The sequence below is a fragment of the Cornus florida genome, unplaced genomic scaffold (genome assembly GCF_030987335.1).
Source record: "Cornus florida cultivar Cherokee Brave unplaced genomic scaffold, ASM3098733v1 CherokeeBrave_3.0.0_Hap2_Chr01, whole genome shotgun sequence".
Lineage (NCBI taxonomy): Eukaryota > Viridiplantae > Streptophyta > Magnoliopsida > Cornales > Cornaceae > Cornus > Cornus florida.
Genome location: NW_026775571.1, coordinates 27,518,633 through 27,534,809, shown reverse-complemented (window position 1 = coordinate 27,534,809; position 16,177 = coordinate 27,518,633). Strand labels below are relative to the sequence as shown.

Below are 16,177 nucleotides of genomic sequence, written 5' to 3'. Positions count from 1 at the left end.
AAACATCCTTTTAATTTCAATTCAAATTCTCTCTGAGTGTTAGAATGATTTTGTTGTCAATTTTTTAAATTTTTTATTTTTTTTTTATTTTTATTTTTATTTTTTATTTTTTTTTTTTTGTATTCAAAATTGGAAGCTTTAGATAATTTCTGCCCTTGCGGCCAGGTTATGTGCATGCCTGTGCGTCGTTAATTCTCAGTTCTATAATTTTTACATACACACACAAAATAAAAGAAAAGAAAAAGTTCCTACAAACAGGCTGTTCTGATGGCCTGTGACATAAGCTGAGGACCAGGCTGAGGTTAAATACTAGCTTTAAAAAATAAGAAAAAAGAAGAATAAGGCTTCTACTTATCCACAGTCAACAGTGTAGGTGAATCTAACTATTGTCACCTATAGTTTCCCACCATAAATAAATAAATAAATAAAAGAAAATAAAAAAAAGAGGGGGACCGAACTTGTCACCTATAGATGCATCTTCACAACTCAACAGTAAATAGATCGAGATTTTTGTAGATTAGCAGGAACAGGAAATAGAAAAATAAAAGTTGTACATACACATTAATATAGTTTGACATGAAACAATGAAAATTAGGTGTACTATGTGACCTTATCGTGTTAGTGCTATATTATTTTTACATGTTTACTTCCATGAACTCCATTCACTTTTCGAAAGCAGATACCTTGAGAAATCCAACTCCTTCCTCACATTTCACTGTTTGATCTGCATGTGCAAACGCACTACTAGCTGCCACCAAGTATTTGGCCTTTAATGACTCTGTATCCCAGTCTGTGTAGTATATCACTGTTAAGATTGAGATTGCACATGCCACTTGAGCTGCTAAAAGCCCATAACAAAGGCCCACAAATCCTAGTTTCCAAACGAAGGCCAAAGCTATTGCCGCTGGTGCACCCACCAAGTAAAATGAGTAGAAGTTAATAGCTGCCCCAACACTGGGTCTAGCACTTCCTCGGAGAACCCCACAACATGTTGTCTGTGGACAGTTGGCAAGCTCGCACAGTCCAATTATGGGTAGTACAGCTATTGTTAGCTCTAGAACCTCATTGTCCTGTGTGAAGACTCTCCCCCATGCTTCTCTCCCTAGGGTGGTCCATAACAATCCAAACATCGAGGTTAGGAGAGCCAGCCCTATGGCTACCACTGTTGCCAAACGGGCCTTACCTGGCCTACCTGCTCCGAGCTCGTTTCCTACTCTTGTTGAGACTGATGCACCAAGTGCCGAAGGCAATGTATACATGAGAGAGGTTGTTTGAATTACTATAGCCGATGTTGCAAGGGCAATATGAGGATTGTAAAGATAACCAGCTAGAAGTGTCATGAACTCGTACCACCACCATTCTAAACAAACAGCTAGACAACTTGGTACAGCAAGACGAAGTAGCATTCTCCAATCCTTGCCGAGTGAAGTCGAAGAAAGCGAAATCACTTGTGAAATTAGTGGTGTAGACAGAGGATCTTTAGAGGTACGAGAGTAGAATGTGTAGCCTAAAAGGAAAAACAAGGTATTAAAGTTGGTGATAAAGGTTGAAATTGCAACCCCTGGGACCCCAAGACAAAGAGTGAAGGTTAAGAAGATGGTTATGGGGAAGTGGAGAAGTATCGCAAGTGAAGTGCACCACATCAGTGGCCATGTTGTCCCTTGACTACGTAAGTAGATACGTAGCGGATGAAGAAGGCTATTAGCAATAAGATCCGGGATAGCATACCGGCAGTAGAGACTTGCAACATGTGTTATATCTGGGTTTTGATGGAGCCTAAGCATGAGAGGCTCAAGATTAAACCATAACAATCCAATTGGTAATGAAGTTAACAATAACATAAAAATTGTCCTTTGTAGAGTGAGTGATGCTATACTAAAGTTTCTAGAACCGAAAGCCTGACTACAAAGCGGCTCCATCCCCATGGCTAGACCTGATAGAACTGAGTAGCCAGTGATGTTGGTGAAGCCAATGGCTAGTGCCCCACCAGCTAGCTCAATGCTCCCAAGCCTTCCCATGCACACAACTAAAATCATGTTTTTTAGATATCCCACCAAGCCCATGGCCACTATTGGGAAGGCTATGTCAGTTATTCTCTTCAACTCCTCCAGTACCTAGCAAAATCATGGATAAAAAAATGAGTGTAAGATTAAACATTTCTGGTGAGAATATCTTGCAGATTCTAAGATTTTTTAGTTTGTACCTCTGGCAATGTCAGGTGCTTTTGTGTCTGCTCTGCAGCCATCTTTTTTCCTTTTTGCTTGTTCTTCTTTTTGTTGTGTCCTTTTGTTTTAAGAGTCAGAGAGGCTAAAGGTAAGGGATATCCTATTGTTTACAATACATCACACAAACACACACACAGAGAGGGGGGAGGGGGAGAGGGAGAGAGAGACAGAGAGAGAGAGAGAGCTGCCAGTGTCAGCAAAGAATGAGGAATTTATAGGAGAAAGTATTGGATTTTTCAGTTTTTGTTTTGAAAAGCTCACAAACAAGAGAGTAGAGTGCTGTAAAAGTAGCATAAGAAATGTGATTTAACTTTGTGAGGTCAAAGTGCTCCTAGTATTGTAACTAAATTTTGTCCTTTTCCCAAATACATGAGAACATATCTACTCCTTTTTCAAAAGAATCATGCTCAAATGTTATATTACCTAAATCTAGCGAAAAGAATCGGTAGCCAAGAATACTGTTACAAGTACTACTACTATCAGACTCTATACTGCTATTATTACTTTATGATGTGATATTATTGGCGACTAATCACTTTATTCATATTGTACTCTTGGTCTTTTCCTTGACACTGTGTTATGGGAAGGCTGGTGTTTCCAGAGTTGTTGGGATTACTTAGAATCTCACATGCAGACTTTCAATTGGCTTTTGCCACTGTAGAAACGATCAAATCTCTCTCGCAATGGCAATGCCTTGACTCAGTTTTAGATATCTTATTTTTAAAGTATAAACTCTCTATAAGGTTATAGTTTTATGGTTACAAGAGCTCATGTCCAAAACATAAAGGAAAGTTAGAGAATACTTATCTTGCTATGATATTCCTCTTTCAGCCTTTTGTTCTCCTTTAGTTATGCTGTTGTGGTATGTCGATGTTTTTGCAATTCATTGGTGTGAGGTTATTTGATGCACCCTGTAGTTAAGAGGATGTTTGATATAATTGGTGGAGCTTTGGCAGTGACTCTGACTAAACCTAAAGTTTGGAAATAATGGAATATATGTTAAAAATAGAATTTTAACCTTATAAAAATCAGATTGTTTTTTACTTATCAAAAAAAAAAAAATCAGATTGTTTTGTACTTATCAAAAAAAAAAAATCAGATTGTTTTGTGAACAGCATTATACTTGTGTATCAAAGGTTTGCACATATAGAAAGGACTAACAATTTCTAGTTTCTCAATCATTTAACTAAGATATATGCTGATAGCTAATTCTTACAAATTATTATAGTTAGGTTACGTTTTCGATATATATACTGGAAAGGAGGGGATGCTATCGTTGTTCAGTTCCATGTCACATACCAGTTGGGAGTTTTATGACTAAGCCAAAACCTTTTGTCACATGTTTTCAGATTCCACCAATGGATCTAAAAGCCCATGGCCAAACCCCCACGTTTTCCATAGTGGCACACACCTTGTCCAAAAAAGTTAATACAACCAACCTTCTTTCAATATCAGATCTTATTTTCTTCTTTTTATGACTTATGAGCTTGGTTTGATTCAAGAACAAGCATTCCTTCTCTCCGTTTTTGTTTATCTACTGCCAATGATTCCCTATATAACCATGGTAAACATCACCATTCCTTTACCTTAGAAACTCTCTCTCTCCGGAGGGGGCCAGAGGTGTTCCAACTTTAGCTTAGGATTGAAGTTGTAGCATCAGATGGACATTTCATATGCTAGCTATTTTTGGATACACAATTGCATGTTGATAATATGTATAGCACATGGTATCTTTAGCAGGTGCCATATGCATTATTGATGGGAACATGGTAGTTTCTTCTACATGCATATATATTTAAATATAACATCCATGCATGCATCTATTATGTAATTATCTATAGATTTTTCACATGTATAAAGATGTGTGCAAATATACATAAATGATGATTGCTCAAGTGAGAGCCTGATTATTCTTATTGAACATCACACAAATTTTGGAACTATACACGCATACACGTTTAATTTTTATGAATAACATTGCAATAACTTGACTATAGTTGCTTATAATTGTCACTAATGATGTCTGAATATAGATCTTTTCTTGTTTAGCATTTCTGGGTTTGATTTTTTTTAGCCCAATAAAAATATAAATCCTGAGCATTGACATCATATGAAGCAGTTGGACAATTCCAGGTCTAAAGTTTCATCATTGGGTAAGCATTCTTATTTTTGGCTTTTTCTTTTTGAATGTTGATCATGTCAAAAACATGTATAGATTCTTTTCGAATATTTATCTTTTTCTCAGACGAGACTCCATACCTATTCAAAAATACTGCCTTCCTGGTCAAACGCATCACCGATTCTCTTTTTGATAAATTATTTTCATCCATTCCTAGGTTGATTCTCTTCAAATTTTCGACCTTTTTCTTAGAAAAGCCTGAGCCCATCCCTACAATAATATAGTTCACATTATTCCATTCATATGCTCTCTGTCTCTCTCCCCAAATGTTTATCTGTTGTACCAGAAAATTTAAATAATCAATACTTATGATGAAAAATTCTTCTTGTCACACCTACATGAAACCATGCATGTGCATTTAGTTACACCAAATAGCTGACAAATCAATCCTTATCGAAAATAATTATCCCCCACTTATAATCTTTATAGACAAATTGCATTTCAATCACTTCATCTCTACCATTCAAAGATGGGATATCACACCTTCCCACCAAAGCTATCATGGTACGGTTGTTGATGAAATTTGTTGCTTGGATGATGCATCTTTGGTCCCAAAGTCCCAGGCATCGTATCCAAAAACTCGAACAACCACCGACAGCTTTCTCACTCTTCCCACAATGAGTGATGAAGAATATAGAAATTTTCTCCATCAACTCACTGTGAAGTTCTTGAAAAGCTGTATTCTTGATGGAGGAAGTTATCATGCATACTAGGATTTTAAGAGCCAGTAACATTACATGATCTTATTATCTTTAGCTCAAAAGAGCTTTATCAATTAAGTACAACTTGGCCCATAGTTGACATTAGATGCCATTGTTGCATACCCCACATTTTTGTTGGTTGATTGCTTAGTGTCTTTTGTTGACAAGAAAAAGATGGTTGAATCTCAGAAAATTAACAGTCTAAAGAACACTATAATCAAGGTTTTGCCCAACCCTAGGACTAATTCCAGACATGATCATAACTTAATAAAGAGATTTTGTAGATCTTAGAGTAATAATCCTTAGTGGGGGGTCCATGATTTTTGACATTTCTTACTAGATATAGCACTAGTTTATCTTTGTTCTCTACTTTGTCAACATTTTTTCATTCATTTCAAATCTTAAATATGATTATAGCATCCATCTCCAGAATTGAAGGTGTTTTGTGGAGTGAAACTCCTCTTCCTATAATTGAAGGTCTATTCACTCCTCCAAATGCCAGTGGAGGAAACAGAGCTATGAAGTCAAAACAAAAAGTTCAAAAAAATCAATTGGTGGATCCACTTTCTGCGCGTGATGGTTGCTTTTATGCATGCACGGTATATCGAATATGCCATCTGACCTGACTAAAGGGTCTCTGGTCCAATGGTATACCCTTCCCATCTCAAAGGAGCCGGGACATGGGCAAAAAAGTTTTCAAGAATAATCAAAATAGATAATTGCTTTAGAAACATTAAAAAAAGTCATTCTTTGTAGTGGAGCTGCTTACCCGCCCTTATGAGCGTAGACCATCCCTGTCGGTATCCGATGTGCCTATCTGTTCACCCTAAAGGCGGGAGGATCCAATAACAAATCGGATCCGGGCACCTCCGGGTGTCCTGGTCTCGCTGGATATCAGACTACCCTGTCTACCCATCCGCCCTAACGACGGGATGATGACTCAAATAACAGTCTAAACTGGGCTCGTAAAACCACTTATAACAGATTGAATATTTGTCATTTGACCTAAACATTTAAAATATTAGATAAAACTGTCTATTCACCTTGGATGGATAAACATCTAGCATGGGATATATATATATATATATATATATATATATATATATATATATATATATTTTTGACAACTATTCACTAAAAGTGGTGGCACCTGTACCTGAAAAGAGATGAAAAATATCTCCTTCCTTTAAGGAGATACCCTCCCTTTCATGATATAATTGTACCTTGTAAAAATGGGTTAACTATTTTTGTTTTTAATTTTAAAAAAAAAAAATTTATTATAAAAGACATGTGGGCTACATGAGCTGTCAAATTTTTAATGGACTTGTGGGATGTAAACAGTGTTGTTCAATACAAAGTAGACACAATCTTATGCCCCAATGCCAATACTGTTGGCTGCAAGTACATTAACAGTGAGGAAAGTCAGAAGCTATAGGGATTCAAACAGGAAAGGCTGCAAGTACCATTAAAATGGACAAGAAAATTCACCCCAAATGAGCCAAAATTAAGTGAAATCCCCTCCATTGTCTTCTTTTGAGGAAAAACAAAAATTTGGAAATGAAGCATAAATCTTTTCAGCTGAAGATACTGTGTTTGCATTCAAATATTGACAAGAATCCTTGTTGGATGCTAGTTACATTGGAGTCTTACAAAATATCAATACCTATATATAGCATTAATGTGAAGATTAAGTTTATTTTCAATCTTTCCTTCTAATACCTTGTTTAAGCGGAATTAAAACTTATTATGTTTGGAATCACCAAATCGGATCATTGGTGCTCTGAATTTGGAACTGAATAAAATTTAGTTAAAACTTTAAAGTAAATTTCTTCCAATCTCAAACTTAAGCCGCCGATTTAATGTTCCTAAACGCAACATTATGGCTTGTTTGGTACACGTTTTGTTTTAAACTGAAACAAAACAAGTGATTTGCTGTAGAGTATTTTGAATAGTATTCGGAAGCATGTTTGGTAACGCCCTTTTGTTGCAAGATTTTTGGAAGTAAAAATATAAAAACATATTTGGCAAAAAAGTGTTGCAAGTTTGAAAAATATAATGGTTACTTTAAAAATATCATTTAAGAGTTTCTTTAAAAAAGAATGTATTGCTTGACCAACAGGTCTGTGGCCTAGCGGTATAAGGTTCCTATCTCCCAAAGGGAGGTTAGGGGTTCGAACCTCAGTGGAGGCAGTGTGTGTGAGTCATCACTAAATCAAAAAAAGTACCTGACAAAAAAAAAAAGAAAACAAAAAAAGTATTGCTCTTTGCTACAGTGTGGAAACATATAAAAATATTAAATTGGTGTTTCAATTTTTGGTCACTATTTATGAAACATTTCGATATTGTGCATAATAAAATAATTTTTACTGAACGTGTTTTTTTTACTATTAATTGCTACAGTACCCGACAAAAATAAAAATATCAATAACAGAATTCATACGGCCCAAAGGTAAACGCAATGTGGCCAAATAGTGTGATCAATTTTCAAATGTTTTCCTGTCTCCTATTGCTCATGAAGTCACTAAACGCACTGTAAGCTCAGCGACATTTTCTTACAATTTTTAATTAGTCTATAGTTTAATGAAATTACCATCAACCCCCCACATACATACCAAATGTCACAGTCAAATTGGTCAAAATAGTGATACATGTATGCCTTTGGACTGATTTTTTAATAAGAGTATGATCAACAACTAACTTTGTAATTTGTATTCATAGTCTTTTCAAATCCCCAAATTCAACATCAACATACAAAATCTCCCACTTCAAAGACCTTTAATGATTTATTTAGGCAAAGTACCATAGAACAAATAAATACTTATTTTTCTAATTGTGATTAAGCATCCATTACTAGCAAAGGATGATCTTCGAGATCATACTTTATCTTGCAAAACAAGCATTATTCAATACTTTTGACCCAACATTCATGTGTAAATGTATAAAAAAATAACAGAACTCAATCTCATGATGGGATTGAAGAAAAGGGCAGTTCATTATTTTAATAATTGGCCAAAGTATAATTAATCTGTAAATCTACATTGTGATTATGAAGGGTGTGGTCTACCTTCTTGATCTGGGTCCCAACATTGCATGTGATGATGATGGTGATGGTAATGATGGTGATGGTGATGGTGATGAAGAAGAAGAAGAATCCATGGATCATGAATGACCAATGGATCAGGGTCATGGATGATTAAAGTAGATTACTTTATTAAGCTATACATATAGGCAAATGTTGTTATAGGGTGTGAGCAAGAGAATGCAGCTAGTTGATGTAATAGGGCCTAATTGTCATGCGGAAGAATGGGCTTTTCAGTCCAAGGGGATCACATGAGCATGTGACTTGACAATAACCTAATTTGACAACCTTCCAAGATGTTACTAACCAATTACACTCCACTTGGAAGGCCAAAAGCCCACATATTTCATTTGGGAACATGAATTGATTTGACATGGTAAAGAGTTTCACTTATTTTACAAAAGTGCATCAAAGTTTTTGCATAAATAGGGAGACACGACTCATATGGATTTGGGGGTTGAGCATTGAGAAAGCATGTGAAGAAGAGGGGGGGTTTATCTACTCCATTGCACACGAGGCATGGTAATTTTGTGTTTGGGGACCACTCTATCTTTGTTATCCTAGTGACTTGAGTCTAGACTGCGGGAGTACGCCGAGGAGGATTAAATGTATGTAATTTCATCCTCGAATGCGAAAGAGATTTTTTTTAGTTTTGAATTAGTGACCTTTATAACACAATAAAGCAACTTTATTGTTACATGTGGAGAAATTATTTTCAGTTTCGAATTAGTAACTTTCACATCATAATAAGGTAATTTTACCGTTACATATGAAGAGACTAGTTCTCATTTCGAACTCGCAACTTTAATTAGCAATGGAGAAATCTTACCATTGCTAGAACGTTTGCCCTCATTTGAGTGATTTGTGTTTAATAAATCTACAGGTAAGTTGCAATGACTCCTCTTAAGGTTTAGGCAAATTACATACTGGTACACCGTTTAGCATTTATTACTTTAATTTTTCCTGATATTTGGCGCATGCACTCAATGACACCCCTAGCATTTTCTTTATGGCAAAGCCAAATTTTATAAAATGATAATTTTGCTATTCTCTATAAAATGCAATAAAATATACTATTATAATATAAGGGTAGTATTGACTTTTTACAAAATGCAATAAAAATATATTATTATCATATTAGGGTATTATTGACTTTTCACACTCAAAGTCACTTTTTTTTTTTTTTCTTCTATATATATATTTTTTTTGGCACCAGGAACTCCCCTAGGCAGGGTCCCTTCGAGACTCACCCTAGGCTACAAACCTAGGGGTGCACCCTTCGCCCCATAGGTTACACCAAGTAAGTCAGAGGTGAACTCAAAGTCATTTTGTAACCATTAATAAACGAGTTTAGGAAGGGTAAAAGTAATAAATGTTGAAGGTGTAACTTATGTTTTGATGAGGTCATTTAATTTATCCTAAATTTAAATTTTAGGTAGTAAGATTCGTTGGATCGAATTCATTCCAGAAGGCTCGGCTGATGGAGAGGCAATTGGGCTGATGATAACTGGGCTTGTATAAAAGAACCTGATCTGAAGACTGTCAATCGATGCATGTAGCATGTCATCAACATAAAATCGCAACATATTTGGTTATTTTATCTGAAAACATATTTCAAGAATGGTATTTTCTTAATCTTTCGAAAAAGAAAAAAAAATTCCAAGAATGGTGAAAACTAAAAGAAGTTTTTAGATGACATAGAAAGTGGTCTCTAAAATTTAGTGTTTGTGTAATTCCTCTACCAAATGAATTTTTAAACTATTTTATTTTATTTTTATGTTTTTAGAGAACAAAAAATTGTTATAAGAAAATAAAATTAGAAAGACCTTTACATTTTTTGTGGTTCTTAAAAACACTAATATTTTTTAGTGAAATTGAATGTGCAAGAGCAATCCCTCAATCGAATCCCTTTACATTTTTTGCTTTTTTTTATTTATAGAAGTATCTACTTGCCCTAAAAACCCTTTGGTCCCTTCTGGACCTTGAGATAATATGGGCCTTGTCCTTCCTAAATGAGCGTGATCTCTTCCTGGGCTTCACTTCCGGTCAGAACAGGCCTTGAAGGGGATTGGATGAGTTGGGGTGTCGCTGGGCCTTTTCCTTTGTTGGCGGGCTGGGCTGAAGTTGGCCCAGCTGAATTTTATGCCCCTTCAGAAATAATTTCACTTATTTTGTAAAAGTGCATCAAGGTTTTGCATAAATGGAGAAACACACCCCATATGGACCGTGATCTACTTCATTGCATACGTGGCATGATTTTATTGGATTTGGGACCCACATTATCTTCTTTTTTTAAACCTTTTTCTTGACAAAAAAATTCACACATTCATTTTAAGTAGTCAAGGGACCATAGGGTTTGGCCAATCACCATTGGATACGTGAGCAAAAGATTAAATAAAACTTATACATTACTAACACAAATTACTTACGTACCCAATAGTGATTGTGATGAGCACTGAAAAGTGCGCATTTAAACCCGTTAAGCTTAAGCATTCTAGTACCTTTATTTATCTTACTTTGCCGTTTTAGACTTATTACGTGTTATTTATATTTTCAGGCACTAATCCCAAAATTGAGCTAACTCAGCCAAATAAGAGCTTAATTGAAGCAATCCTGAGATAAACCAAAGGAGGGAGCAAAGTGGAGAAAGAAAGGAGCAAAAAGGAATCAAGTTGTGCAGCTGAAAAGTTCGATCGATCCAACTTAGAGTTCGATCGATCGAACATCTATGATCGATCATAGTACTTCTCGATAGATCCAACCTTGGCCTTTGCTGAAATTCCAAGTTCGATCGATCGAACAACACCTTCGATCGATCGAACCTTATTTTGTCCTATTCAAATGATTGATCTTATCCACAGCTGTACGCCTACCAACCACTTTTGTCTTTTTCCCCATAAATATCTTGAAAATATCCCAGCCTTGTCATTATCCGGAGGAGTCAGACCACTTCAATCGATCCAAGATGCAGTTCGATTGATCCAAGTTAAGGTTCGATCGATCGAACTTCCTCCAGCGAGAAAAAGTTAAAGTCCAGCTCATTTATTCCATCCTTCATTCAATCATTGGAGAATATGCTTTGCACGACCACAGCTCATCATGGGGTGTATTTGACCTACCTATATAAGGAATATGATACACTTTTTGGGGGAGTCTCTTGTCACACATTGAAAATCATCTTGGAGGCTATTCTTGGAGAGGAAGAAGGGAGGAAGCTAGAGCAACCTTTGGAGGAGACCTTCATCATCAAGGAGCAGATTTTCACCATGGATTTAGCCCTTGAGGGTTGGAGCTTCATCATCATGAGTGGCTAGACATCCTTTTGGGGCTAGAGTTAGCCCCAAACATGCTTTCTTTACCTAATCTTGTGTAATTTTGAGGGATTTGTGTTGTAATGCATATTTTGACTCTTGAACTTATGAAGATCTTGATTATTCATTGAGTTCTATGGATTAATGCTTCTAATTGATCATTTTCTCTATCTATATGTCTATGTATGCTAGAGTAGATGCTCACCTCTAGATTTAATGTTATTGATGCATGTCTATGTGTATTAATGCCTTTAATCTTGAGATTGTCAAAATATGAAGTTCTTAATGTAATGCTCTTGTTATGTCTCTAGATGGTTCATACTTATTCCTTGATGGATTGTGCTTCTCTTTTAAGTAGTGTAGTGTTAGTTGGGGAAACAATTCATGTTTGTTCTTTGATGTTCTATGCTTTTGAATGCAAGAAGCATATGCTCTAATATTGTGGTGTAATGGAATTTTGAGCTTAATGAAGGATTAATGACTAATTATGATATGTTGTATCTTTCACATGTGTTTAGACAATTTATTCCTCTCCCAATAGATATTTTGTACCTCTCACATGATGTTTAGATAATGCATGTTTAACTAAATCATCCTTATGGATTGCTTGGACTATGAGCTTAATGAAAGGTTCAATGACTTGAATTGTTATTTTGTTATCTTCACATGATGTTCAGACAATATATTCCTCTACCAATAGATGTATTGTGGCCTAACACATGTTGATTGAGACAGTTTGCACTTGTTGAGTCACCCTTACCAATTGAATGTCTTTTACACACACAACATTGTTGCAACACATTCATTTCCCTCATTAGTCACTTGATTATGGTTTGGAATAGTTTTGTTTGGTGGTGATCTCTACACCCCAAGACCTTTCCTTCTTACTTACTCTTTATCTTATTGCATTACTTTATTATAGTTTAGCTCATTTAGTATAATCAACCAACCAATCAATTATGTGATCACTCGACCTACTAACCCTAATTACCATAGTTTCACAATTTGATACACCATCAAATCCCTTGGGACGATCCCTACTCGCCCTATCTATATTTTATATAGAGAAAGGTAGTAGTGGCTTTCTATAAATGTAAAACTTGGCCACCTCCTAAATTCACAACTCTTCAAGCTTGACTTGGTATCGCGACCCTTGTAAAGGACTGGTCAGTTTTTGGTGCCGTTGCCGGGGATTTTAAATTGGTAACGTCGAATTGTGAATTTCAATTAGGATTAGTACTCTTTTGATCGTGTCTTTACTTTCTTTTTATTTTCTGTTTTTGATTGCTTATTGAATTTGTTCTCCATTGACTAGGTGCATTGAGCAAGGAGCTAGCAAAGTAATTCCAAGCTAAGGAGCAAAGCAAAGCAAAGGAAAAATGCTTAAAATAAAAAATTGTTAAGTAAAATTGCTAAGCTAACCTTTTAATTTGGAGTTGAAGTGCTAAAGGACCATTGTGAGCAATTCTTGGCACTCTTGTATTTTAATTGTTTCACTTCTTTGTATACTTGTGATAGCCCTTGTTGAGGCTCATTTTATTGCTAAATTTTTGTCCAAGCATAGGCCCTTGTTGAGGCCAATTTTTTTTCTTGCATTTGGGTTTTAATTGTAAATGGAGGAATTGTTTGATCCAAGTTTGGGGGGGAATTACATCCCTTCACCTTATGCTCCTCCATCATGTTTTAATCCTTATGAGATTGAGTCCAATTCATTTCATGCATCATCTTATTATGGACTTGATCACTCATTTAATCCTTCTTGTGACTATTACCCTCCCCCACCATTTTATGATGAATCAATTCCACCACCTTCTAAGTACTCACCCGGATTTGAAGAAAAAGTGTTAGCTTTACTTGATGTGCATATTTCACACACTTCACTTATTAATTCTCATTCTCAAACTTTAGCCAACTTAGAAGCTCAAGTTGAGCAAATTGCAAGTACTCTTTCTCATCAAGAGGAGGAGGAAGAGGCAAATGAAAAAATGGCAAGAACTTCAATGAATATAGATGAGGATGATGAGAGTGAGGAGAATGAAATAAGTGAGCTAATGCCTAGCACTCTATCTTGTATAGAGGAGGAAGTGGCAAGTGAGTTAGTGGCTAATCCAATAGAACATAACATGATTAATGAGGACTTTCCTTGTTTTGATTATGATTTTATCTCGGACATGGCTACTCTAGAGAGTGAGGAGATGTTAACCACACTTGAGGTAGGAGAGAAGGAGGAGGAACTTGTTGAAGAGGGCCTACCTTCTATTATCTCTAATGACTCTCTTGAGGAGTGTCTTTTGGAAATGTATAAAAATTGTGGTTTTGACTTTCAAAGCTCCAAAAATGAAGTGAACTCTCTAATAGACTCCTTAGCTAACTTGAAAGGTGAGGAAATGGTAATTTATGAGGAGGAGAAGAGGGATGAAGAGAGGGTGTTTCTTATTAATCCAAATGAGTCTTTGAAAGACAATGCCTCACCAATTATCAATATGGATGATCATTTGAATGTGTTTCAAGAACACAACAAAGAGGCAAACCTAACCATGATTGATTTTGTTTTCAAGACCGTGGATGAAAGGAACAATATCATCTCTTTTATTTCTTTTCAAGTCATTCTTTTGGAGGATGATTTCATTGTCATAAGTGGGACATTAAATGAGAAAAGTGAAAAGAGGGTCAATAAGGATGTTTGATATCCAGTTTTTGATTCATTTGATTAGTGAGTTGACCTAACGTCTTGCTAGAGACGTTAAACAATAGTATTCGTAGAGCTTCACAACTCTATTCCTCCCTCATTTCTTTTTATTTTTCATTCTTGTGTACATTCTTCCATCTATTTTTCAAATTTTCATTCTTGTTACTATCATTGGGGCTTAGCATAGGATTTTCTACACTTTCAGTTCAAAATTAGGCATTTGGTGTTAGTTCGATCGATCACAAGAGCACCTTCGATCGATCGAATTGTTCTTCGATCGATCCAACTATGGATTCGATCGATCGAACTCCACTTGAGTCCCAACACTTAGAAAAAAATTTGAGCTTTCATCAATTCTGAAAATGCATGCTCTCGGGATCTCTAAAGTTTTACATGTTCGATCGATTGAATTTCATCTCGGATCGATCACAGCTATGTTCGATCGATCGAACTTCATCTTCGATCGATCACAGCTTTGCCCCTTTGATCCTTTCACTTTTTGACTTTTTCCTATTTCTATTTTTATTTTATTTTTTATTTTTATTTTATTTCATTTAGTTACCTCTCTCTCTTGACTAAAAAAAAAAAAAAAAAAGAAGTTTTTGGAAATTTGTTAAAAACACAAAAATATTTTTGTTAATTTATTTTATTTTCAAAAATTCCAAAAAGATTTTTATTTTATTTTCATTTTTACTTTTATTTCCAAGCTTTATTTTTATTTTTATTTCAAATATTTAAAATTAAAAAAAAAAATCAAATCCCAAAAACATTTTTCTTTTATTTTATTTTATTTCCTTTTATCTTATTTCCAAAAATTCAAAAATATTTTGTTTAACTTTAATTTTTAATTCTTCTAACTTATAAAAAAAAAAAAAAAAGTCTTTGCATTCCTTATTTTCTTACATTTTTATTTACTTGCCTTTTTATTTTTATTTGTGTACATATTTGTTTTGTCTAAAAAAAAATAAAAAATAAAAAAATGAGACGATTTTTCAAAGAAGCATTCCGTCTTGCTAGAGACGTTAAACTTAGCACCCATTTTGCATATTTCTTACATTTTTCATTTTTCTTTGCATGTTTTCACATATATATTAAAAAAAAAAAATGAAAAACAAAAAGTAAGAAAATTTTGTATATACTTGCATTGTACATATTCTTTCCATTTTTTTTGCATTGTACATGTTCCTTTTCATTTCTTGCATTGCACATATTGTTTTTCATTTCTTACATTGAACATATTCTTTCATTACATTTTGCCTTACTTAATTTTCTTTTTATATTTTGTTCATGCATTTTATTCTTTGTTTTTCTTGCATTTTGTATATACTTGCTTTCATTAAATGAAAAATATAAAAAGATTCATCATTGTGCCCTTATGTGTAGTCATTCATACTTTATGCTTTAGTTAGGGCTTGATCTTATATCTCTCTTGCATCATGTGTTACATTGCCTTAGAATGCTTGATTTGATTATTCTTATCCCATTTGATATTTGATGTGAGTTTGCTAGCGTGGTTATTCAAGTAGGTTGTTGATTCCAAGTTTGGGGGAGACGTCTTTCGAATTGGATCATGACCGGGCTTCATGTCTACACCACCACGGTATACTCTTTCCACTTTTTTTTCATTGTTCTCATTGCACATTGAGGACAATGTGCGGTTTAAGTTTGGGGGTAAGGTGTCTTGTTGCATTCTACTTAAGATTTGAGCTTTAAATGCATGATTGAGATTTGAGATTGATGTTAGCTATGATTTTGATTTTTTGAGGACTATATTGCTTAAAATTTAAAAATTGCTTGACTTGAGAGTCCAATACTCCTTGTATGCCTTTTGGATGCCATTTAGGAGTAAATTTTTCAAAAAAAAAAAAAAAAAAAAAAATTAATATCATGCTTGCACTTGTGGTCCACATCATCCTGATTCTGTGATTTTTTTGAGATTCATTCTAGGATTCTACACTAGCACTGGCGCACGCTAGCATTCAATTGTGGGGTA

At 34.9% G+C, this 16,177-nt stretch overlaps 1 protein-coding gene across 1 annotated transcript; it reads right to left on the bottom strand.

Moving 5' to 3' along the window:
* Positions 1–534: 534 nt before the first annotated feature.
* On the bottom strand, positions 535–2,245 carry LOC132270240 (protein DETOXIFICATION 55). The gene is made up of 2 exons (XM_059771434.1): positions 2,204–2,245; positions 535–2,114 (listed from the first exon to the last, which is right to left on the bottom strand). The coding sequence occupies exons 1-2, from the start codon at positions 2,243–2,245 to the stop codon at positions 663–665; spliced, it is 1,494 nt and encodes a 497-aa protein (XP_059627417.1). The 3' UTR covers positions 535–662.
* Positions 2,246–16,177: the final 13,932 nt, after the last annotated feature.

Bases quoted from the DNA above. Each gene is read 5' to 3' on its own strand.
- LOC132270240 (XM_059771434.1), bottom strand. From the start codon at position 2,245: ATGGCTGCAGAGCAGACACAAAAGCACCTGACATTGCCAGAG. The intron at 2,115-2,203 runs GTACAAACTAAA...TGATTTTGCTAG, and splicing joins AGCACCTGACATTGCCAGAG to GTACTGGAGGAGTTGAAGAG.